The sequence below is a fragment of the Thunnus maccoyii genome, chromosome 6 (assembly GCF_910596095.1).
Source record: "Thunnus maccoyii chromosome 6, fThuMac1.1, whole genome shotgun sequence".
Lineage (NCBI taxonomy): Eukaryota > Metazoa > Chordata > Actinopteri > Scombriformes > Scombridae > Thunnus > Thunnus maccoyii.
In genome coordinates, this window is record NC_056538.1 from 25,167,548 (window position 1) to 25,194,814 (window position 27,267).

Sequence of the window (27,267 nt, forward strand, 5' to 3'; positions counted from 1 at the left end):
GATAGCAGTTGGTGAACAAAAAACACCCACGCACATGCGATGTGTGTGGAGAATTGGAAATAGATGGGTACCCGAAACTGCCGCCGCATGAGGAATGCACTTTGGAGACATCTGAGAAGGTGAAATCAGGAATGGGGTCCATGGGCTGGAAAGAAGTGTGATATATATGGGACGAATGAGGGCCTACAGCCCCACCCACAGAGCTAGGTAAGCAGGAGGAGGAAGACGACAAGGGGGACAGGGACTGAGGATTTGGGTTCGAGGTAAAGATGATGGAAGGGTGAGACACAGCAGAGGACAGAGGAGGCAGGGAGAGACTCTCGAGCTGCCCAAATGACTGACTGCGTGACTGTCTGAAGGTAGCCCTAGACCTGGATGGGTATGGGGATCCCTCTCCCTGCTGCCCCGCCAACAGGCAACTCTCTACCAACCTCTGGGAGCCCATGGCCAGCTGGGGGTCAATGTGGCGTTGACGCAGGGACATCATACTGGGAGCTGTGGGCACAAAACAACAGCATTATCATCAACCACTCATGGAATAAAGTCTGACGGACAGGATTGTACTTGGGAGATCAGTGGAAAGATAGTCAGGTGCTGGGATAAATTTCTTTTGCACTCATCTTTCAGAGAAACTGACTTTAAACTAGAGCAGTGGTGGAAGAAGTACTGAGATATGTTACTTAAGTAAAAGCAGCAATAATTCAATGAAAATACTCCATTACCAGAAAAAGTCCTGTATTGAAAATCTTAAGTAAAAGTACATAAGTATTGGCAGCAAAATGTACTTCAATGTACTAAAAAATCAAAGTAAAAGTACCCATCATGCAAACTGTTCTCATTTACAGTGTTATATTTATCATAAATATATTATTGGAACAGGAATACTGATCTATTGATATGTACATGTAAGCAGATTTTAAAGTTGTAAACGCAGAGGTCATCTTCACAACTTATACTGTTAGGTAGTCTAATCTATAACAATGCTATTTTATAAAGATGATCCTATGTTTTTACCTGTAAAATGTGGATATGAAGAGTAGCTAGTAACTATAGCTGTGCTTGTACTGAACATTACATTATTATAATGAAATCCCAACTCTTCTGTCTTATCTCTCCTTACAAGGAAAAATATTAAATAAAACAAAAGGAGACGACAGTGATGAGTTACCAATTCAAATAAGCAAAATATTAAACAGTAAGTAGCCAATTATGAAAGGAAGTGCCCATTTACAACAAGAGTGAGTGACATCTCACTTTGGGAAGAAAGCAGGAGTGTACTGGGTGGTGACAAGATTAAGGAAGTATATGTGGCAAGCAAGTGACTAAGGCAAGGTCAGGGGTGTTTTAAGATGAACACAGCATGGAATAGTTTTTCCTTTTCAGCTGTGTTCATCTACAGTCTACTTTGTCAATTACAAGTTATTACAGCTCTGTGTGAATTTGAGACAAGGGAGGAGATGGGGGATGTCAGGATTGAGGGCGGAAGTGGTGCGTAAATAAATGGCCAACCAGGATATTTCCACATGGGCTGACAGTCTGAACAGACTGACCACAGGTCACTGGCTCGTCGTTCCAACAGGCGGGTGCCATCTGTAGTAAAGCCAATGAGACAGTAGTAGGGGCCAAATTCAAGAAAGGTGGTGGAGGGAGAGAGGGGAGTGAGATAGGGAGTGCAATTAATGCTGATTAAAAGACTTACTCACTATCGAAGTTGCAAAGGGATTCTGGAGTACAACTTTCCCCTGCAAACGTTCTAAGTGTACAGTTCTGCCATAATAATAAGTCAAATATAGACAGGGTTACAACGCATTATGGTCACCTGACTTATATTGGTTTGCTTGATCAGATAAAGATGTGACATGTGTGGTTTGCTCAAGAGTAATGCTGTATCAATGAGAAGTTTTTGTAAAGAAAGAATAAGTAAAAATGGTGGACGATATTTTTTTGTTTACATCTAAATTTCATCTGTTCTAGAGGAGGAGGTAACTGGGTCCTGACTGCATGTAATATTTCTACTTTTGTTGCAGCTGTTTGACCAAGAGCAGATTCAAAAGATGATGTAGAACATGTTAGGACACAACGACTACAAATAGGTCAGCACAAAAACTTGTTCTCATTAAGAAGTATATTTTTTTGACAGTTCAATATCCAGAAGGAAGTCACAGGAGTCTTCAGTCTCCATAACTGACTCAGAGTCAAGTAAACACTTTGATCCAAAATGAGAACAATTAACAAAAAGGCATTCATGTGGAATTATGTGTAAAAGAACAAGACAATTATGTGAATTTACATGGTACATATTATACAAATGCAAAACAACACTCATTCAGTTGTAGACATGAGACCCTCACTACCTCCATCACCAGGGAGGTCATAAGGACAAATTCAGGTAATTGTGGCATAGAAAAGGTCCAAATTGTCATGTGGGCTGATTTTTGGATTTCCCCAGCAGGGTCTTGGAATGTTTAGGGGTTCGTTTGCCAATACCCACAGAATGGCCGACAGATTCGGTTGAACTCTTACATTGCAGAGTTCCAGGCATGATATCCTCGTCCAAGTCGTCCATGTCGTCGGACATGATGAAGTGCTGAGGCGTAGCTCTGCCGCCCATGAAGGTGGGGTCGAGGTTGAGGGATGAGGCCAGCGAGGGAAGGCCTGGGTTGTTGACGATGGTAAAACCTGTGAGGATCTCTATCTGCTGCCAACGATGCAGCCTCTCCCGCAGAGCAGCGGTCACCTCGCCCAGGGCTTGTCTACAAGAGATGAGGAGAGGAAGTGGAGAGAAAACTTATTAACTATTCCTGTATGCCAAGTATAAATAACACATTTTTACAAATGAATATACTGCTTGGACAAGTTTTCTAAAATTGGATGAAGTATTGAACCCTTAATATTTCTGACTTACTTTGCTGCCAGGATTTTGTGGTCCACATCATCCAGGGAGGAGCTGTGAGCCACATGGAAAGTCCCAAAGAGAGTGTTCCTCTTTTTCTTTATCTTCTCTGCCTGTGGACACCAAAGACCCAACATTGATCTCTGCTGTATTGATATTATCCACACACTATGTTAAAGGGGCATCTTATCCCCAGGTACAACAGTTCAATAGCAAATCAACCTGCTTTAATTTTGAGTATCATCAAATTTATTGCGTTACCAACTAATTTAAACAAATTTAAATCCAGATATTAATCTCTTCCACTCCCCCCCTCCTACTACAGACCCATTTTTGTCTTTTTTTGGGGGGGATCTTTAGGGGGAAAGCTGGGAACCTGAAGATTAATTTGAGATGCAGCTCAGCACTGTGTGTCAAGTTTTTCTAGTAATAAATTCGTAATGAACACTGTCTTTTTTTTTTTTTAGATGTGTAAGGGCTGTATAAGAATATTATAATCAAAGTATATGATGGCCATTCCCATACTCAATTATGTCTCATAAGTTGCTGTTGTAACTTTTGGGTTGATACCATTTGAGGCGCTATTTAGCCCCCTTCCTGACAAGCTAACATGACATGGTCAGTAACAATAGATGCTAGCTACAGCCTCTGAAAGACAGGAATGTTGGCCAAGGATGTCCTTGGGGAGTTTAAGAGGTTAAATCTTAGGTCTCTGGAGACTTCGCAACAATTTCTCTGGAATACAATTAATAGATTTTAAATGGACTGTAACAATATAACCATATATTTTAAACAGAATGGCATACCCCTTCAGGTTTTTACATGCTTACCCCTTCTTTGGCCACCAGGAGCTGCCGTTCAGCATTTTGCTTCTTGATGTTGTAGTACTGCACCTCCACCTCATGGGTGAGCTGCAGCCACTTCTGGAGAGACTCTGGTGGTGACCAGCCGCTCCGTGACTCCAGCTCCTTCTCTGCTTTCTTCAGCGCCATGCGTACCTACGACAAATGTCAAACATTTGGTGACAAATTAACACATAAAACTTGGTATGATGTAGCAGCATTTTCATGGCAAAATTTATTCGTGTTTTCTGAAAAAGTAGGAGAATTGCAAGATTTCTGTGAAATTCTGTGACTAAGATACAAATATCCATAGTTAAATTAAACATTTAATATATGTCCTACATTTTGAAAATTCTAAAGTAATTAAACACTGATCAAGGAACATGACCAGTAAAAAAACTGACAAAATTTTTATAACATATACAAGGACCTGTACTCTCAGGGCACTGATGTAATCAAACAATAAAATTGCAACAGAACAATGAATCATATGTTTTCAGAAAAAAAGGACACATATGTTAAACAATACTTACAAATGTGACATTTTTGCCATGTCAGCTATAGGCACAGTATGCCAGAAGAAGCAACTATACATTAATTTTACTCATTTACAAAACTAAATATGAGTTTACTCTCTTCTTAGTAACAACTGCATGAAGAGTTACAGTAGTGCTTTCAGTCACTGAGTGAGGCTGCATTGATAATATACATTCACCGACCAATTTATTAGCAACACTTGTGTAATCTAATGCATTCCAATACAGCAGCTCTGCCAATTTTACTTTCACAAAGCTTAGAAGTTTTTGTTGACATTGTCAGAAAGGCAGTATTACTACTTTATGTTTATTATTGAGGTCGTAGAGGGTGGTGGTGGTGTATTGCAGACTGTACAAGTGTCCCTAATAAAGTGAGTATATATTCCAAAACTCAGTGAAAACATGTTTATAGTTAAGGACTGAAGGATCCAGGGAGAAGGCGCTGGACACTTGTCAGCATATGCAGGAGTGCAAGCAAGTGGTGAGTGGGCCATGCCACAGATGTGTCATATTAAGTCTGAACGCCTTGCATGTTTCCAATTTATCACTGTGTTTCTGAATGAAAAAAAAGAACTGTGACACAAGTGTCTGATTTAGATCACTGTGATAGTCCTGTTTTGCTTACTTGTGTGGGCTGTACTCTGCTGATCCTGCCAAATTATTAATGGACAAAGACTTCAGTGGGTGTATTTATACTATAGCCAATGTAAATATGACAGACCTAAACATACTGTGCAGATGCCACCTTGGAAGTTAATAACACACTATTCACTCTGTTTCAGTATCTATGTTTAGACCACATTCATGATTGTACAATATAGTACCTGTTCTAGCTCTTCTTCAGCATACTTTTGGCGACTCAGTTCATTCTCTGTGCCCTCACGCAGTTCTCTCAATCGCTGGGCTTCCTGCTTGGCTGCATTAATCTCATCCCTCAGCTTCTGCTCCAGGTTCACCTTCTCCACCTCTACTGTACGGTGCTCCTCCTGGGCAATCTGCAGCCTGAAGACAAGAAGGGTGACAAAGAGGAATATAATTATTTTTAAGTTTGCACCAGTGCCTGCTGGATAAGGTCAAACTAAAGAAAGGTAGCGTAGTAGATGTAAGTGTCTTTTTCTGTGGCTAGACATGACATGTAAGCATGAGAGTACCATGTATGTGTAGAATGTGGGACTTGCATCAGCCATGCATCACCGGAAACAATAGCTAGCATGTAGAAGGCAAAGAACCACAATCAGCTGCTAGGCAGCTCACAATAAACTGACATCAGAAGGAGCGAAGCCAAGAATGGGAACAGCTGTCGGCGTGCAATTTTAGAACAGTACAGTGTGATACCCAATGCCCCTGTAGTATCCAGAACATATATGTGTTGGGTTGTAGGCGGGATATTTTTAGATGAGCCTCTTAAAAAAAGTCTACTTTCAGAACAGGGGCTTGTCACCCATGACATAATTATTTGTGCTTAGACACACACACACATACACGTCAGTTTAGGATTTCTGTCAAAAGACCCTAATCCTGATCCAGCTAATCACAATAATGAAGTCTTAATTGGTTAGGGTTAGCATATTACAGTGTGACTAAACAAAAACAAAACAAAATTCTATTTTTAGACTCCAAACGTTTTTTCTTACATTTAATGACAGTAAGTTATACCATCTTTCAGTCAGTAGGGAGCAGCACTCTCCTCCTATCTGGCTAAACTCAACAGCAGGGGGAGTACAGAAGCACAGAGAAATGAAAGGTGATCTGGACGGCTAGCTATGGAAAATGTGGGTGGTGGGCGGTCTTGCTAATGCTTTCGACCCTGACCTCTGCCATTCTCTAGCTAAGATTCGAAAGCACTGGCAGAGCTACAATGCCCAGAGAGAAGATGCCAAATGTTGTTTCAACTGACCAGCATTGCAGGGCTCTCAGCACGCAGACACAATGTCGCCGCAGACTTTACAGGAGAAGGTAACTAATAACCCACACGTGTTTTATATACTAATGATATTACATTTGTGTTTATCACCCTGGGTAACATAAAATGTTTGTGGAAATAAAACTAACTCATTAATCCCTATCACATGCAATGTTGTTGTCCTTGTTGCCAGTCCTTTTCCAGGATGTCTGTCTGCACACCACACCCCAATCCAAATGTGGATGAATTAGCACTAGAGCTGACATGTTAAGCAGTCATGCTTAACACCATCTCCCACCAGTGAGGCAGAGGTTGGGTCAAGCCACGTTGTAAAAAGGCACCCAGGAAATCCAGCTCCAGTCAAAGCCTCCTCCCACTGTCTCCCAACAGGGAAGCCATGGCTGGGACAGGCTACTTGATACCACCACAGGATCTGCTTGAAGGTATGGAAAGAGAGCAGCTGGCAGCAGGGATCAGGAAGAAAGGCACAGCAACAGACAGAGGACATGCCTCTCTCCCTCCCTCAGTTCAAAAAACATGTACTATAGAAGATACAAGTCTCTCCTAGTCTAGTAACAGTGACCTCTAAGACAAGATATACTTACAATATCCTTACATACAGCCAGTGCTTGGCTGTCCAGACTGCAACACATGAAATACCAACTGTGAAGACTCCTTTGATTATGAATAGAAAAGCTACAAATCCTCAGTATAATAAAAAGGCATTTCAAATTATGCTACTTTGTGAGAAACAGGCGATAACTGATAAAACAATGACAGACACTTGCAGCAGGCACAAGACAATTGTTTTGCTGATTCTTTCTAAGAGCTCTTACCCACCACAGATTAGTAGAAATCCAGTTGCTCAACACTACTGAATTGCAGCAGAGACATTATACTGTAACACTGAATAAACCATAACTTTGCGATATGAGGGAAAAAAAAACATTTGCTGCACTGATTAAGGTGCTGTATGTGAAGCAGTAAAGCATACAACAAATTGACTAACAACGCATTACAATCAGCTAAGGTAGGTTTAGGTACCTGGTGAGTTCACTGATTACTGTCTGCATTTGTTGACCTTTAAGGATTACTAAAAGGTTGCTAGTTTGATCTACAGCAGAGAATTAAGCATGAGCAATTAGCTTAGCTAGAGATAAATGTCACATCCCACTTCAAAGTTGGCACTGACAGGTATGTTCTCACAACCGATCGAAGTTTAAAGCCATACAGGCAACAGACTGACCTGGCAGTCTATCAGAGGGACAGAGTTTGACCTCAGTGGTTTGTCCCCACTGGAGCAGTGAATGGCTCTTTCAGTTGGTATTCAGCAAACAAATCCTTTCCATTCCTTTATTGTACTGCTCTAACAAAGAAATGCACATGCAACACCTTGAATATGTTATATAAAAGTATACACACACACATAAGCCATGATTGAGATACCACAGGAAGAGGTGTAACTGAAGAGAAAATAATGACTCCAATCTCAGTTCAGTGACTGAAACATTACGTCCTGTCTTTTCTGTCTATTTGCTGTTCATCAGAGCATGTCGTCTCATATTTCAAAAAGATGTCCCCAAACAGCCAGCTGATACAAAGAGTAACTCATAAGGGTAATAAGGGTAGCAAAATAAGCTGAAAGTTTTGACGCCTACAACAGCTCATCTATCCCTGCTCAATGTCCCCAAGCATCAAGCCAGGAATGTTTGCAGTCATGTGGCAAGGCCGGTCACGGCTCCTTACACTGGACAGTGAATTTCAAAGTACAATTTCCATTTTGGCCACTCCGTGCGTTTTCCTCTACCACTAACCTCAGCTCAAATTCAACTGTGTACACAAGATATCAAGAATTCTTATATTTTCAGTGACCACAATGATGCCACAACATGCTCAAACTGACCCCTAACTGTCACATTTTTACAACATTTCTTTTTCTAGTTGGAGCACTCTGGAATTTTTATGTACAAATGCTGATTTAATAACCACAGTCTGTCATACAAACACAACTATGACAAGAATCCTCTTACGCTGCCTTTAATATAGCCTACAATACAATGCATTGCCATGTACCTGAGGCCTTGTGCAATACAACTATAGTGAAGGCAGCTCACCTTTTCATGTTAAGTTCTGCCTTAGTAACTGGTTTTAAAATCACCAATGCAAATCATCACAACATAAATTTCATTTCATTGCAATTGAGACAATTTGATGGCTTCATCTGTCATCATCTTGGTCCTTTGACAATCTGTAAAAAAGTGAAATGACTTGTGTATGAGATGAAGCTGTGTTTGAGTATCCTTTAAAGGTAAGAGACAGAGCACACTTAAAAGCACATTTCCAGCATTCCTTGAAGTATTAACTGGACTAAAATAGTTTGATTTTTCTTAAGCTTCAGTTATTAATGACACTGCTGATGGCTTATATGCATTTTGCTCTCTTTGAAATACTTCCTTTCAAACCATCTCTTTCAAAATATTTAATCGGGATGGCAGGAATACACCAGCTGTGAGCATGATGTATTCCATGTCAGAAGAGAATGTATGCTATACTGCAGACACATACTGCAAGCATTCACTTGAAACATCACCCACATGCTTTGTTGAACAACGGAAAACAGAAAATTGTCCGCTTTACTGTAAACTGAGCTCTTTATTTATTTAATATTTATTTGTATAGGGACAAGTATAAAATATGAACTAATGCCATATACCACAGCATTTATAGCCTAAGCTAATTTGCAATGCCCGCCCCTCTTCTACACAACAGAGTCTGGATTACTGTCTGCATTAATGCCACCAGCAATGACTCATTGTTTCCCTGTGGTGCTGCTGATGATTTGCACCTGCAATTCTAAGTATTTCTAACTAATACCGGTTATTAGGATGGAACTTAACTATGGTGCAGGCAGCCAGCTCACTTTTGAGCAGTTTCTTTTCATGTTTACATCTCAATGACGTTAAGTGGTTAATATAGAAATCCCCAGTGCATTCAACCTTAATATAAGAGATTGACTCATCATAATCATTTTAACGATAGAATACCACGCAGACCCGTAATGTCATGGTTATACTTGAGAGCTGGGCCAATCCCTGATGATCCCCACGCTCCGTGATACGAAGCAGCATTTGTTACTGAGATTATTGCCTATCTGCTGTATAGTAGGGAACACCACTTGTTCTGTATACATGAGACTGGCTTTGATCACCATAGCTCAAAGCAAAGCTTGGTGACTTTATCCCAACAATCTGGAAAGGCTGTTCTACATTATCAAACACCCAAAAACCACTTTTATGTGTTTCTGTTTCTTTTCTTTTCCCCCATTTAAAAATCTACATGGAAATGTAATTTAAAGTGCGCCCTTTCTGAAAGTTCTGCTCAAAATCCTACACTGCTATGCAATTGTTGCACTTTGAAGTTAGCTTGTGAAAGCAAAGCTCTGTTGGGGCAAATTCTCAAGTCAGATGTTGGATTCTTTCAACCAAAACATGGTCTTACGAGCTGCAAAGGAAGGACACCCTGATTGGCAAGTTGTACAGAGTATTCAAACTGGCTTGAAAACCAGATGTTTAGGGAGCACACAGAGCCAGCTGTTCAGAGAGCACACAGAAACTCAACACTCTGATGTTTCCATGAACAGTTCAACAGGTGTCTATATCATATTTAACTATTAACTTTAATTTATATGTCGTTTCAGTCATTTCATTTAGATTTTACAAGCAGAGTCATTTGTCTAAAGATGTGCCCAATGAATTATAGTGCAGCTCTTCCAGTCTCTCATTACTCAACATCCTTTCACTTCCCATTTAAGAACAATGTGGCTCTTACATGCAATCCTGTGAAAGTCATGACTTATGATTGTGGAAAAACTTTATGGCTTGAGAACCACTACAGTGGTTCTGCTATATTCAAATACTCTAGGGTGCACTGCTGCTGTAGAATTGTGAGCACCGCTGCTAAAATTTCACACGATCATTAATATCAATGAGCTATTAATGATTTTCACTTGCACACTGCATGAGCACAATAATACTCTACATTATTGTGGAACTGTCTTGAGTCATTGAATAGTGCATAAAATCCCAGAATCCTTCCTATTTTCATTCTTTAAAGGACATCTATGTGAAAGGTAGTGTTATAAGAGTGGCGTAGCTCCATTAGGGCAGTGTGTAATGTGTGTGGTTGAGCGAGTAGAGCGAGCGGCAGAAAAGTGATGGTGAATACAAGTGGAGAAGAGAAAAAGGTTAGCAGCAAGTTGTCAATCTGGCAGTAAATGTACAGTGTAGGCTACAGTGTATCAGTTAATAAATGCTGAAGCTTCTCAAGACCAAGAACAGTCTCGTCTGTTGTTTCCCCAACTGCTGGAAAACTGAAGGGGGTTAACCCCGAATTTAGCGACATTGGGTTAGCCTTTATTGACCAGGCTAACTTAAGGTGAACTGACATTTAAGGTGGACCAGCTATTCTCATTTTAATGTCAATCTCAGCCGCTCCTTCTGTAAACAGAGAATAGAGAAATGTCTGGCTGCTGAGTCTCTCCAAAAAGCAGTCAACCTAGGGGAAACACTGCACTATATGCAAATTCTTAACAATCAAGCACGCCTTATCTGCATGGTAAAATCATTCCAACTGACAGGATTTCCTGCAGGCTGCTTCCTTTGAATTAATACCTCTTCAGCTAACACCACAAGAAATACGCATTTAAGAAATAAAGCCTTAACCTTCAGGGAAAAGGAAGTGGGGCCTTATTTTGCACACTTGCTTTATACATAATGAACAAGGCTGTTGTTTAGACTGTCATCTAGTTATTAAACTCATAAGAAAAAAACTAAATGTTGTCAGAATGAGCTGAGCTGACAATGATTACTCAATCAGTCTTACACATTTTAAGTTTGCTTGATCAGCAGATTGTCTCAGTGTGGGGAGGAAAAAAAAGAGAAGCTGAATGGGTTTCTTCATTGAGTAAATGTTAGATGCTAACCACTCAATAAGTCAATGAAGTAGGAATATGTGAGTAGTAACTCTGCATGTGCAAGACATGTAAGCATGGCCGCCGGTCCAGCATTAGTTAATGTTCCTTTAAAAGGAGTTTAAGGTAGTGTTTGAGATCTATGATGGTGAATATAAAATGTATTTGATGTACAAAAGTTCTAATGAGAAGAAAAAAAAAAAGCTGTGCCTCATTTAATACTGAGTTTTCTGTGGAGATGTAAAACAGATGGTATGAGTGCACAATACAGTGCTTGTAGAGTATAAGACGGTTTGTTGTGTGGGTGGTGGGAAAAACCCTCACTTCTGTTGTAGGTCATGCAGACTCTGTTCTGCTCTCTGCAGGCCCTCCAGGTCTTTCATCATCTTCTTCATGTGGTCCTTGGAGTAGCGGTTCTGGATGTAGGCAAACCAGCAGCCACCCATTCCAATGACTATTGACACAACCAACATGAAGTCCTTCAAGTGGTTATGTCTGTTCACTGGGGAAAACAGAAAAATAAAGAAGAAGGGGTGCATTTTAGAAAGGAAAACACTGCACACCATTTAATAAACCTAAAGAAGAAGAGGTGCATTTCAGCAAGGCACTTGTATGAGAAGGAGCAAGCTTCACATGGATGTGGTTTGAAGCTCATATAGTCATACAGCAAGTGTTGTGGAGTGACACAAATAGAAGAGTCAGCAGCACAAGTTCAGGTTGCGGTGAGAAGGGGCTACTGCAAAAGACCACGATAAAGACAGCTTAACACAACCTATTTCAGTCTGGTAACTGGTGCTAAAAAAACAACATGCACAGAAAACCTAAATAATTGCAACAATAACATCTTGCGACACAAGTAGCTATGAGTCAAATCCAAACTCCCATTCCTCTGATCGGCTAGGAATTATGGGTGAGTATATTATCACTGAAAGGGATTTGTGACTATCAACACTCACAGCAGTTGGAAAACAACGATCCCATTTCTAAGATTAGATTAGATTCAGATCATCTTTCAAGCAAGACGGACTTTTACAAAGGCCTTCTTAAAATTCAACCCAGAATCAAAAGCTTGATTCTGGGTTGACTTTGTCATTTGGTGTGTCAGAGAAGCACTGTAACACAGCCAGTGACACACAGTTACTGTGTTCTTGCACAACCTGCAAAGGGGTTTTGTCAGGAAAAGAGATGTGAAAAAAACACTTCCTGACATTGACACAAAAAGATTGACACAAAAACACAGATAAAGATAAAAAAATTAAGGATAAAGATAATATTAGGAGAAAAAAATCAACATAATTCAAGCTTGTTTCTCTTTAGATAAGATCAGGAGGGCATGCCACATAAAACTTAGTTCCTTTTAAAATGTTCTTGTACCACTGGCTGCTACTGACAAAAAGCAAAGTCAAACCACAAAATTAATTAAAATTTCATCCCATTTCACATGAACACTCTATAAGGTAAAAACATCAACAAGTATCAAGCTTGTGTTAAATGACCATCCAGGAGAGCTGTGTATATTCCTCTAGACTTGCTTATAAAGTCCAGAACAAACACAAGTTCATCAGATTCAAGAGACTTGGACTGTCTGTGCCTGCTGTCGTGTCATAACAAAGCAAAGCTGCTGGAATCAGCAGAACAAACTGACAGAAAGAAAAACTACAGAAGAACTAAAGACCATAGCTCCTGTCTCTTATTACCACTGGATATCTAAGAAAAACACAATAATTACACTTCAGCAACAATGATGGATCATTATATCTTAACCACCAAGAGTGCAACTCCCCAAAATGAGGTCACAATATTTAACTGAGACGCATCCCTGATTAATTTGTCTCATGTCTGCATTGTGATTGAGCAAAGATGCTAAACAGAAACATTGTGCGTGGAACTCCCCCAAAGCCAAATGGTTACTGCGCATGCCACAAAACTGCAACATCCCTGGTTTGATTGCGGCCAGGGATCTTTCTAGCATGTCTAGATGTTGCTAGCTTGTCCATTTACTGCAATTACAACATCTGTCCTACACAGGAAAAACAGTGTCTTCTGTCATTGCCCAAGTCTAGTCTATGTAAATTGCTACATACATAATCACTACCCTCACTGCTTTGAAGAAATACCATCAAGAGTATTTAATTAACCACAAGACTGGAAATGTCTGGACCCTGATGCGTTTGTTCTATTAAGCTTGTGTTAATTATTTAACAAATGTTCACAGGATTAGGGTCGCCCCATTGTGAGATGTGTCTTAAAATGCTGCTGCTATACACAGTCAGCGGGACCCCCTTGGCTTTGAGAGACTGTCAAAGCCAGACAGCCCCTTGCCAATGTCTTCCTTTGACTCTAACAAAAAAACATGCACAATGACACATGCCAGGCACAGATCACTACACACCCCTCCCCCGCGCAGTTTCTTTTCTGTGCAAATGCCTGCTCTCTATGAAGGTTCATTTAATTTTCTCTACATGCTTCACTAATGATACATATGTCTGCTTTCATCAGCACTCCACCTTTTTTTAATGCATCTTAGCTGTGCTCCAGTAAAAAGAGGACTCAATTTTCAGGCTAGAGAAGGCTCTGAGCACCATTAATATTTTGTGTAGCTTAATATATTTCACGAAACCTAGCCCATAATTTTCTTGACTGTCTATGCCTGGTAATACAAAATGCCTAAACACAAAGCTTTAAACAATAAACATGCCATTTATTTAAAAGAGCACTTTGGCAGTCAATCTGGGAACATGTTTTTCCCAATGTTAACATTCTAGTACTGCCAAGAAGCATAAGACACACCCCATCCATTGTGACGCTACAAAACCCAAAAGGTAAAAAAAACAAAAAACAAAAATGCAGAAAAACCAGAAGGATTACAATCTGTAGTCACAGATTTGGAGCAGTGATACTGGAGAGGGAGAGGGCGAGGATGAGTAGTGTTTATCTGCCTCAATACGCAGAGAGGTGTGTCTGGAATACAGAGCAGCATCGTCTCACCTCAGCTTAGCTCATGTCCTCAAACCCTGAAACTGGTACAGGTAGCAACAGGATTTTCTCTAGATATCAAACGTTGGCCGACTAAGGCTTTCAAGAACGAATCTGTTCATATGAGTGCTTCTTGATTTAAGAAAATTTGTGGCATTCTAGGGTTGTAGCGGTACACAAAATCTACAGTCCGTACCTCAGTTTTAGGGTCATGGTTCAGTTAGTTGAGCTGCAGTACTGAAACACTTTAGTTGTGCTGCAGTTGAAAAGGAAAACAACCTTTCTGTTTCTTGCAAGAAGTCAGGAGACCTGCTAACAGCTGTTTTATGCAGATTTATGTTTTAACTGTATATAAAGTAGTTGAAACTAGCTCCACCTCCAGCAGCTACAACTGCTGCTTATCATGCTGCTTACATACTGATCCTTCAGTATTAATAATCTAATGATGTCATATATATATGGAAAAATTTTAAGTCATATTAAAAGTCTATGTAACTGAGAACTGTAACTGCCTCATTTAAGCTGGATTTAGTCTCTTCCTTGTGTGTTTGATGTATGTGCTCCCTATCTGTTGTGTTTTATTTCTACTTAAACTGTAAATGGTGTGCTGTACTGGCCAGGTCTACCTCGGAAAAGACATTTCAATCTCAAGGGACTTCCTGATTAAACAAAAAAAATTATCAGTCAGAGGGACCAAACCACAACTTTTACTTTCATACTTTTAAACTCCATTTTTCTCTCTCAGCACTGGTTCTTATGTGACCACGTCAGAAACCAAATGTTTTTATAGTTGTTCTGAACGGCTTCACTCAAAGGTGTCCTTTCAATACAGAGATAATTGGCCATATTTTAATAATAGCGTTGCACTTGGTCAGTGTTATGTGTCTCTCGATTGTCAATCTGAACGTAGTGATACTACAGGGTAAAGCGACAGATATACTCCCGAGCACACGCATACACTGGCAGCTGTGGACACCACTGATGCGTAGTAGTTCTGCTTATACTACTATCTGGAGTCCGCTTGGAGGACGCGTTCTACAAAAGCGCGGTAGATCGCTGTCTACAAGAAGGCAGTGTAGTGGCTGTGGACAGTCTGTGCAGTCACAACAAACTGGAGGTACATGGATGTCTGTCTTTCTTCAAACAGGAGGAACAACTGTTTGCATTAAAATTATAATGTCTTAATCAGAATGAATTTTGGGTTTAAATATGAAATTAACAAAAATTAAATATATAACTAATACAAACTTAAGCAAAATTTTTATTCTGTTCACCATATCATCATCATCATCATCATAGCAGCCAATTTACAGAGAGGGTTTTTAGATTTTAACTTCTACATTTCAGTAGTTGCTAGGAAACTTCTCTCATTCTGACAGCTGCCTCGGTGTCTCTCTGCAGGTCTCTGTCCAGTATCATCTTGTGTTGCAGCTGACAGTGTAACATCGCTTACTGTAGGCTAGAATATCTTCTCTAATATCTCTATGACTGTCACATGACCGCCTCTCATATGAGTCATGGAGCGTTTTGCTTTAGAAAGACATTTTTTTTGCATCTAACTTCATGTCGAAACATTCTCTCTTTAATTCTGTCAAAGTACAGTGCTGCTCTGATGACACGTCGTTGGCAGCTGGATTCATATTTTTTAATTATTTCAGGTTCCCCACTAATGACACTCCTAAATTTATGTTTTTGTTGGCTGATTTCTGAAAGCAGGACTTAAAGCTCTGTGACGTGATGAATAAAACTCACACAACTGGAGCGGAACATGGAGCCTTCTGGCATTATGCTAATGATGAGATCTCACAAATGGGCACCTCCTTATGAACGGGTGGCATTCATCAAGCTGAAATGAGCGATTTACGACAAGTTCAGGCAGTTAAGAGAGTTTGGTGAATCGGACTTGGAACGCTTGTACAAGCAAACCTCACAGACAAAAGTACGTATGTTTTAGGATAGGAATACAAAAATGTTCTTGCAGGCATTAATAAAAAAGGAACATCACATACTCAGGGGCGCTCCAAACAGCACAGTGTCCAAAGATTTGAGCTGCAACTTTTGCACATGGCTGCGATCCAAAATCTTCAGAATAGAGACTGTCAGAGTGGTGTTCTTTACAGCAAGCCTGAGAGAGAACAGAGACGCAGTCGTGAACAACGAAGAAAGTGCAAAGGGTGTAAGTCATTTTCAGGTATGTGTAATGCAACTCCGTAACAAATCTTATTAATCCAAACAAATCAGACTTAAAGCATTATTGTTATTAGATCCACTTATTGTGCTATTTTCACAGATGTACAAAATGGCTTCCTTTCATAGATTTAAAAGTGGGAAATACAACTGACAATGAGTAGAATAGGAAATCTTCAAAACATCTTTTAAAGGGAGTAATATATGTCTTTTTAATTGCTTTCACTAAAGAAACTGCATCACTTCCATTGAAAAACTCCATGTTTCTTCATGAGTACAAAAAGTTTTACAGAGAAAATCATAGTCTAGCTAAAAGTCACACTTTTTCTCAGCTCGAGCGCAGTTCACATTCAGTGCAAGTCGTAATTTCCCCTACCTTGGCATGACACTTCCATTAAAATTCATCTTGCGAAATGCATCCACATACTGTGGCAGTTCCACATAGGTGATGAGCCATTCCACCACCTCATCCACTGTCCAATTGTACACTGAGGAGGGGGGAAAAAAAAGAAGACACACAGTTAGACGTCTGTTTCATCTTTTTTGTCTGATATCTATCTAAAATACAGTACTCATAGGGCTGTAAACACATAGTATGTCTCCATCACATACATATCCCAAAGTATTGGTAATGTTTTTATTGTTTTGGCTATGACTATGAGGCTTAAGTGCTGACTTTCATTTTTAAGGATGTTCACATTCATACTGGGGGACAAAGTACTTGTAGCCCTGTAGTCTTTTATACAAAGTTCCCCAATTTTAGAATGATACAGCAGGACAATTTCACTAAACATACAGAAAAAGCCACAGAAACCAGCAATAACTGAACATGATCCTGCAGTCATAGACTGCAAACAAAATCTGCAACCAAATATGAAATATGATGACTGTGGTAAATATTGTTTTAAAAATTTATGATTGTTCTTTAAAATTGGGGGTCGATGTATAAAAAAGGCTTAACTCCTTACACTGTCCATTTGATGTGGATGCAAACATCTTTACGTTAAAGCTGACAATCAGCACCAACCCAATGTGCTGAAATGCAGAGGCAAAACAACACTGTCATAATACTTGACTGCACTGCACATTCAGCTTGACACATGAGACATATTATATCACCATGTGCATCTGTATCCTAAATGAGCTATGGAGGTATCCTATGGCATAACATACACATGCACAGTAATAACTGGGGAAGGGAAATCCACTCCCCAGTTATCTATCTTAATGTGGTGCTCTAAGGAACACAGTTTCCTGGCTCAAAACCTCCAGAGCCTTGTCAAGGAACTGCAATGCAGGGTAACTCAGTACAATGAGTAGAAAAGGGGAAAAGGCAGGCAGAGGGAAGGGTGTGAGAAGACATAAGTGCCAAACACAGCACAGCACATTCATAGTGCTCTCAGAGTACACGATAGTCCAGCCAAACAGATAGGCAGAAGGAGGTGAAAGGGTGTGTGTGAATTTTGTGCCGACAGATTCAATTATATCTGCTTGACATGACCTTTGATAAACTGCCTTGCCCCTTTGTTGGTGGAGTGAGAGGGTCAAGAAGGGATACTGTGTGAACCACTCTTTCAGTCACACAGAAAAACATGAACTCTAATTTATTGGCTATCTGAAACACTGCTGGCCTCTGGGACTAGCAATCAAAGTCACAAGAAGTGTTTCATAAAAAAATAATAATTATCAGTCTGATATCACACAGTCAGAGTTGGCAGAGTGTATCAATGCACAGTGTGCAAAATAAGATTCACAGTCTACAACTCAGACTCAAATACAAAGAAGAGCTCAAAGAAAGGCCCCATTGTAAAGCCAGCACTGGCCTTCAGGGGAAAAAAGAGGCTTCAAAGCAGTACCTTCAGAGCCTTTCCATGCGTTCCATAAGTCCTCCACACTGATGAACTGGTCATCCCCGTGGAAGCTGTTATGCTTGGCCTTGGGGTCATGGTAGTTTAGATCTTCTCTCAGGAACTGCAGGATGACAAGGATGTTTGAATGGTTACAAGGAACTTAGTTAACTTACAGAAAGCAGTTGTGACACTTGGAGGAAATGCAGGCACATGCCTCAAACATACTGTATTTAGCACTTTGGTTAGCTTTCTTTGACCAGTGCTGTTAAGTATTATTTGAATGTACAATTCAGGGAAATGTTTTTGCTTTTCCTTTCACCTTAATTTGGTGAATTACATATTATCAGATCCTAGCAAATGCCCACACATTTAACAACACAGAAACCATGTCTGAGTAGGGTCTGGTTGAATTAAATGTATGAAATGTGGGAGGACAAAGACTACATTTTCAGTGGTGCTGGACATTTGCTGTTAATGGGTTTGAATTTATTGTGAACACCGTAAACTGTGACCTTTTTCACTACTGTGGTTTTTATGACACCAATAAAAGAAGAAAATGAAATTCTTGTGGCTTATGAATGCATTTCCTTCCCTCACTGTGAAACGAACATGAAACACTATAAATATCTCTACCATACATGACCTGAAAAATGAGCAAGATTTTCCACCAACTATTTAATGGCCTGGAACAGCACAGAACTTCCTCCTCACCCCTGTTAATAATTATTCTACATTACAGCATGTGCACTGATCACTTACAGCTAAAAGCCAGACATTATCAAAATCCAACAGAGCTTACACTATGAAACACAATAGGTTGGCATAATGCACTGCATAGATTTTTGATTAGGCCTTGTAGATTTCTAAAGAAAGGTGTCTAGAATCTGGACTCTATATTTTGTTCTGATACATTGCAAAAATCCAATCTTTAAGAATCACCAACCAATTACAAAGGCAGCACATTAGACTTCTTTAAAATCACTGAAACTTTGAGTTTCAGTCACTTGCTAATAACTGTGTGCCATCACAAGCGACTGATTCCTCTGATTCACCACAGACAAGTGCAGTGCAGTTGTTGCTTCCTGGAACAGCCACATCTGGGTTGTGTGGGCAAATCAGCATGACTGATTAACACTAAAGCTCATAGTGCAATAGTCACCTGCACCACAAAAAAACAGGATGTCAATAACCTATATAAAGATGCCAAAGGTTGAGAGTCATTTTAGCCAATGATTGTGAATTTAAAATGCTGAAATAACTGTGGTTTAAGGAATATTTCATGAGCTATAGCCAATTAATTAATTGACTGTCATGATGATTATTTCTGAAAGTAATAGAGTATGTTAAATGTATCTCTAATGTAAATTGGTTGTAGCTACGTACAGGTTGAACATGAACGACTCAGGAGGTTATTCTACCTTTTCACCCAACAAAACATTATCTGATTCTTGGTGGATTTTAGGTTTTGTAAGGACTTGGAAAAAATATGCATAGCATGGGATGTTGAGGTTTACACTAAGGGAGATTTTGACATTTTAGCTGCCAAATATATGAAATTTCTTAAAATATGTGTAACAGACTTTTTGGTTTTTAAGTTAAGAAATGAGAACCCAGTATATTGTATGGCACTATGTACCAAAATGCATGGCTCTTTCCATTATTTCCCCCACTAGAGTGTTAATTGTCAAATATCCACCGATGGAACCACCTAACTAGTTGCCCACCACATTGTAGGCTAGCTCAGTCACCAGGTTACCACTTTTTTTTTTTTAAAAAACAAACCCTACACATCTTGCACACCCACAAAAGCCAACTCATGCAGCACGGGTGGAAGACAATAATAAGTCATCATGCTTTTCTTTCTTGATAGATTCATGTGGGAGGATTTCACTACAGGGTAGAGAGATGGTCTGCACTGCAGGTGAAATATCACGCTCCTGAAAATATATTCAGTAGAAAATTAGCAGGACCTGTATAATGTAGCAAAGGCTCAAAGCTTATTTTCAAAAGCCAGATACACACTTTGATCTTGGTTGTAAAAAAAAAAAAAGAAAAAAAAAATCAAATCAACAATCCTCTTTCTTTAATCATTGTAATACAATAGGAACCTGGACTATAGTCTTGAAGTGCTTAATCGTTTTGAGCTTTCTGTTTCTCGGCTCAAAGCCACTACTACTCGCTGTACTACACTTGATTCTATGCCTTAGGGGTATTTGCATGCCAAGTGCCTCTTCTAAAATCAGAGACGGCTTCAGTGATGATGATGCCTGCTTTAGTCTGGCCTGAATCACATGACACAGACTGAACCAAACCGTCATGAGGCTCCAGACCATGTAGTTTAGACTAGAGATCTGGATGTAAGCTAAATGGACTACAGACAATGTCTTTAAGGCCCCAGTGATGTCTGAGAAGCAACAGGCCTGGCTTCTGATGGGCATTATACAGCTGTAAATGCACATAATCTGTAACTTTAAGCTGTTTATATTGACTTCACTGTATTTAAAAAAAAAATACTCATGTTTTCAAAAATGCAAACCACAGAGTCTGTTTCAAGGTGCATTAATACCCTTTGTTACACTGTGTTTGTACAAATGTGGGACATCAATGTCTGTGTCAGGCCGGTTACAACCACTTTATGTTAATTAGGTTAATTATTTGACAAAAACTTGAGGAAAAGAGCACTGGAGCACAAACAAGGAAAATCCTCTAGGTACTCAGAGTAGGTTAATGACATTACAGGGCCATGATTAACTGACTGTCTTGACGGCAAATCCGATGCCAAGTCAGATGACAGAGGATTACAATAATGATACCTGTAAGCCCCTTCGGAATGACTTAGCACCAGCTTTGTGACTGTACAAACCAGAATATTGCCTTCAATAGAGCATCAGCTCCTGCTCATGATGACTTTTTAGGGTGGTACTTACGCCGTCTGTCTCTACCACGTCTACATTGCCGTTTGCGTCATCATCCATCTGTTTGTGGATACTGCGGATCGCTTCGAAGCTGAGAGCGGCATTGTCATCCTTGCATAGTGGCTCATCAATGCGACAAAAATCTGGAGAAACAGAGTCATATCAAGACAGTGTTAGGAGGAAACTCATGGATCAGCACAGAATTGTCAGTATTAGTCAACTATCCTGGTTTTATTTCACAGGTGTCTTCAAACTACTACTGCTACTACTACGATTAGACGATTAATCTAGTCTACTCTTTCGCAATGAGCAAAGAACCATATACCAAGTTGGAAATTAGTGCCTATTGTGCAATTACACACACACACACACACACACACACACACACACACACACACAGAATGTCTTAGCAATACACTTTGGCTTAGTTTTTTTCATTATTTTTGAAAAGACCAAAAAACTTGAAGTTCTCCATTGCTTTTAGCACCTTTTGTCAATTATTTCCGTACTGTGCTCTGTCACCCAGAGTCCCTTAACACCTAAAACAGTGACCAAACTTGAATGTGTCTTGAAAACAAGCAGTCTTGTACCCACAGCTAGAATGACTGCAGTTTGCAAGATAATCCAAGGAAATCCTTGCCATGGTTCCTCCTGTTGCTACACGATAAGACAAAAAAAAAAAAAAGCTATAGGAAACTGAAATTTTTATTTTTAGATTTTTGCAATTCAGCACTAAACATGCATTTCAAGCAAAAGCATAGTCTCTTCGCAGCAATGTCTGGAATATCCAATAACTATGTTATTCAAAATAAAATAGAAACAGCCAGCTCTGTTTAGACAGGTCATTTAAAAAAAATCTGATCAAGATACTCAAATACTTTCAGCTCAATGCTACAATAAATCTCTTAACTTCAACTAATCCTATGATGGCTAAAGGTTTGTGACTTTTAACCTTTTGTGCTTTTAGCAGAATAGTCAAAATGTAAAGTCCCATGTTGGATTGCCCTCACTAAACCTCTCTCTTGCTATGATAACTGAACTGCAAAATTCCTTGGCTGCAGACAAAGCCTTGTTTACATAAGGCCTTTCACTAAATGTGGGGATGTTACAAAGAAGCAAGATACCATGGCTGTCAGGACTACTGTGTAGACCAAAAATAGGCCTCCTCCCAAGGCAAATAAGTTTTTAAATAATTATGACCTTTTAATTTATACTTATCATTGAATAGGATTTTACAATTCAGTTTCTTTTCAGATGACTTGGGTTTGTTAGTTTTAATATGCTTTATTTGTTTAAATGTGCACGTTTCAACTGTGCTTTTAGGATTATGTCAGCCAGGTATCAGTAATGAGTAAGGCTTTGTGTGTGTAAGGCTCAACAATTCATTGTAGATAATCAGAAATGTCTATTTTTTTGATAAATAATCATATAATTTGGCAATCTGTAAGTCATCTAGTGAGCCCTGTCTGCCCTGTGTTCCCTTTCCTTCCTGAGGGATTAGAAATCCTCTGCCATAGATCAAAGATAAAGCTGCCACGCCCACTAAGAGGAAACCTTGTTTGGCATGTGCTGCAGACACTCAGGAGCTGTGTGAAAGGGCATGACAAGTTACCTGTAGCAACACTAAGTTTGAAGTGTGTATTTTAATTCAAGGTAACATGGTCGAGTACCCCTAAAATCTTAAGAATGTATTTTATTCAATTCATTATAAGTTTGTTAAATGCTTTGCAACTTCTAAGTTACATGAATGATTTCACTGTGATCATGACCACAAAAGGAGAAGGCAAGGTTTAAGGGGGAAGCTTCCCTTGCTCACCACTATCAAAACTTGGCTCCTGTATTTCCTCTACATCATCTCCCAAAGATAGAACATATCATTTGTAAAATATTTGGTAACATGGGTATAGACATTAAACTGACTCTGTGTATTCTAAGGCTCCAAGGCTCAGTCTGCTGCTTGATACTGACATCAGAAATGTCAAATCTTTCTCCAACACAAATTGTCATATACAAATACATCAATAAATAAAAAGTTGGATATAAATTGTCTCATCACAGCACTACAGAATTATTAGATAAAATACTTGGTACTAGTTAATTCTGGTTTGAAATGGCTGTCGTTTTTGATTGGTTTTTTTTGGTTTAACACTTGGCCGATTCCCAAACAGACATTGCCTTTCATGTTGCCTACATCATCCTCACAACAATAGTATGTAGGCAAAAATCAAACTCCCCTTCATAAATGCCCAAACTCAGGTCCATGTTATACTGGTACTACTCCACTTCATAATGCTTCACCATTAATTACTCCCACCAACACAATAGTGTATAGTCAGTTCCAGGTATTAGGTTTGCAATGTGCCAGAATTAACATCTTATTGCCCAATAGCACTGATCAACTCATCAAACTGATCTATGCTTTCTTTATTCCCAGAACCACATGTTATGACAGAGTGGCTTAGTGGCTAGAGAGACAAAGCAGAAAGCAAAACATGTCACAGATTGATCCCTACAACTATGTCTATTTTGTGTATGTCTTTTGTGTTTTTTTACTATTGTTCTACACATGAAACCACTGACGCAGAACTAGCAAGGCACAACAGGAACTTCCGTGTGGTTAAAAGTTAATTTTTGAGCCACAGTAGGCAAGGATTTTAGCCTCAGAGAACTTGTACAACAACATACCAATAAGGCAATTACTCTTTCACACACTTACTCATTCACACTCACGATGTTAAACAAAGAATGACAGTTACCCGAGTGAAACTCTACCACCTGAAACACTCTCATACACCAAACCTGGCCCTGTTTCTCATTTGGCTTGCAAACCACTGGAGACACAAGATAAAGATATTTACATACCAGTCAGCCTGCCTTTTTTAAGAGCTCAAGTTACGCAAGTCATTCTCTGTGCCTGCATGCAGATGGAGAACACACTCCATAACTTCCCCACTTCATAACTGCAACAGTTACTATGATCTATCATCAGTCAAAATACCTGTCATGCTTTGGGGATAGAAAGAAAAAAAAAAAAATACTGTCAAGAATAAATTCTTTCCCACACTTAGGCCTCTTGGGACTCTTAAGACATGTGACACACATTAGTAAAACTGTGCCTGTAGCACAAGTGTGCAACTTTCCACATTTAATCACACTTCAGAAATACTAATAAAATATCACTACCACAGAATAAACCACATTAATAATGTCAAGTTCAGCATTTCAGAATGTAAATCTGAGATTTAACAGTTATGCCTTTTGTTAACAAATACAAATTCATAAACTAGTAAACTTCTATAATCTCAGTCAAGGTGTGTCATAACTGGCTCATACATTTCCTGTGTAGATTCAAGTTTTATAGTTCATGATGGTTTGGTTGCTCAACTATCGCTTGACAGAGTCAACCGCTGTCATCATTCGTGTAAAATCACTCCATGGATTGTAGCAAGAGATTATGACAGAGGACGTAACATAATAAATAAATTTCATTTACACCAACAATTTGTTTAACTCACTCATAGTATATAGGCTATAGACAGAAAATGTTCATGTTGACCACTTTCAATTAAAAAAAGGGAGAAAATCTGTTGTGTAATGTAGTAAAGACACATGAATAATTCCCTGTAGTACTGCGCATTCAAAGATCTAATGATTGCATAAACTTGCACGAGACCAACTTTTTATCCCAATTTACACAATTAAAAGTATAATGAAGAAAAACAATGTATGATGTAATATTGTAAAACCAAATATTTACAATGTATTAATTAATAATAATAAATAATAATAATTAATTGATTGATTATTTTCATTAATTGAACAAGTGATTATTTTCTTGATCAATCGATTAGTTGTTTAATCTGTAAAATGTCAGAAAATGGTGAAAAATGTCAATCACTGTTTCCCAAAGACCAAGATGACGTCCTCAAATGTCTTGTTTTGTCCCGACCAACAGTCCACAACTAAAAGATATTTAGCTTACTATCATAGAAGACTAAATAAATAAAAAAATATTTACATTTTAGAAGCTGGAATCTGGACTTTTCTTTTTCTTTTTTAAAGAATGACTCCAAACGATTAATCTATTATGAAAGTAAATGTCAATGAATTTAATAGTTACTGATCAACTAATCGATTAATCGACTAATTGTTGCAACTCTAAATGAATTAACGATTTATTAGAAACTCTCTGAATTAGAAACTACTTAAAGCCCTGCTCACTAACCATTAGATCAATTACCTTATGTTTGAGTAGGTGGCTTAATATTAGCGAGGCTTAATAGAGAATGCCTGCTAGACTATTCTCAGCATCACTACATTTAGTGCCTGCACAATCACAAAGATTTGACATGTATAGTAATACTCCAGCTGTCAATCTATAGTTTGTATCAGGATAGCTTGATAGATGGCTACAAATAAACCTACTACAAATCAAAGGATAGGTTCACAGTTTTTCAAGTGTGTCTGAAAACAACAGCCAGGTACCCATATTAACACTGAAAGATGTTTTCCTTGCTGTAATCATTCCTCCTGTTCATACTGGCTATTAAAAAGATCCCCTTCAAATATGCTTCAATGTAAGTGATGGGTGCCAAAATCCAGTGTGTCCATGCAGTCATTTTGTGCTAAAAAGGCATCTAACCGTTTATCTGAGGCTTATATGAGACTTCAGCATGTCTGAGTTAGTCATATCAAATGGATATCTGCTACATTTACAGTCTTTTTAGCATCCAATTCCCTCTTTATGTTTCCCTGTTGAGCTGCGGTAGAAGTGCAGTAACAAAAAGAAGGACTTTGGCACTAAAAAGGCTGTAATGTTGAAAGATATCTACTTGATTTGACTAATGTGGACAGCTGAAGCTTCAAATTAGCTTCAAATAAACTTTTAAATACATTTTTTTAACAGAAGGAGGTTTGTGGATTTTGTCCCCCATCACTTACATTGTAAGGGCATTATGAGGGGATCTTCTAATGGTCAGTATGAACAATAGGAATGATTATGGCAAGAAAAACCTATTTCAGTGTTCATTTGGGGCACCTGATTGTTGTTTTAAGACAGACTTGAAAAATTGTGAACCTGTCCTTTAGTGCCACGATCACTCACCTGACACCCCATTTTCAACAGTCTGACTGTCTGGTGTTGGTGAACTTGTTTTGTCAGTCCAACTTTCGCCGATGAGACACAGGCAAAATATCCACAAGGTCACCAATTTGTTAAACTCCATGACTGGTGTATGCTGGAAAAAAAAAGACAGAATAGAGCCATGGAAATTCTGATGATTCCAGCACAACTATTTGGCAGTGTTTCTAACTGGCTTAAATCAATTAAACATCGCTCATACTGAAAACAACGTAGATGTTTTGTCTCTTGGAAACGTATGACATATTGACAAAAAGAGGTAACTCCATTAATTGGCTTCGTGCACACCAAGAAATACGGTTAGTTATATAAAGATCCCCTGCAGCAACATGCTAACAGTTAACGTTACTTCTCAAGTGAGATCTTCTTCCTGAATGAATCAACCGTCGCTAGCTTGCTAATACCTTGATGAGACTAAGGCAACATTTAGAGCGACATTTTGTCACTTTAGCGGTGTTTTGGAGGTGCTTGGCGGCATGTTTGCAAACACAAGTCACTTCTGGGAGGGATAAATAATAAGATTATGAAAAGTAACAGCTGCCTTGTTCGTCTGCGTCTGGTGGCTGGATGTCTGACAAACATCGGACAGCTAGCTTGAACATTTCAGCTAACTAGGAAATGAACGGAAATATTCAACAGAGATGGAATAACAATACGGAGCCCTCATAAAAAATACTCACACTAACCGTGTTTTTTCCAGTTATTTTATCTCGTGTCGAGTCACTATATTTTCTACGGTCGGACATTAGCCATCGTTGACGTTTAGCTAACTACAAGACACTGCGAGACCCACTATAGCTGCGTGGTAATGTTACTAACGTTAACTGACACACCGTGATGCTGAATAACAAACAAAATAAGTCACCTGTCATGTATCAGAGGCAGCAGATGTGTAGTTTCAGCTCTGAGTTAACATTGCAGCAGACGGAGTTGAAGCACAGCGGACTCCACCTCCTATAAATGGTCTCGGTCTTTCCCGTCGACCGAGAGAGACTGAACCGAAAAAGCCGCAGAATGTGCACGGACAATCGGAGGGCTTGTCTTCTTCTACACCCC

At 39.2% G+C, this 27,267-nt stretch overlaps 1 protein-coding gene across 4 annotated transcripts in view; it reads right to left on the reverse strand.

Annotated features, from left to right (window-relative positions):
- stim1a (stromal interaction molecule 1a) overlaps positions 1-27,267 on the reverse strand; it is a 30,952-nt gene extending 3,685 nt beyond the window's left edge. Inside the window, exons 1-13 of one of the 4 annotated variants that reach the window (XM_042413975.1) lie at positions 27,077-27,267; positions 26,176-26,308; positions 21,084-21,214; positions 18,163-18,277; positions 16,683-16,794; positions 16,129-16,244; positions 11,468-11,645; positions 5,096-5,273; positions 3,724-3,891; positions 2,906-3,006; positions 2,524-2,753; positions 1,510-1,590; positions 72-495 (exon numbers count right to left, since the gene is read on the reverse strand). In XM_042413975.1, coding sequence (XP_042269909.1) covers positions 72-495; positions 1,510-1,590; positions 2,524-2,753; positions 2,906-3,006; positions 3,724-3,891; positions 5,096-5,273; positions 11,468-11,645; positions 16,129-16,244; positions 16,683-16,794; positions 18,163-18,277; positions 21,084-21,214; positions 26,176-26,296 — 1,955 coding nt within the window. In that variant the 5' untranslated portion in view covers positions 26,297-26,308; positions 27,077-27,267. The remainder of the gene's footprint in view (positions 1-71; positions 496-1,509; positions 1,591-2,523; positions 2,754-2,905; positions 3,007-3,723; positions 3,892-5,095; positions 5,274-11,467; positions 11,646-16,128; positions 16,245-16,682; positions 16,795-18,162; positions 18,278-21,083; positions 21,215-26,175; positions 26,309-27,076) is intronic. The other 3 variants (XM_042413972.1, XM_042413973.1, XM_042413974.1) reach the window with 3 other exon arrangements.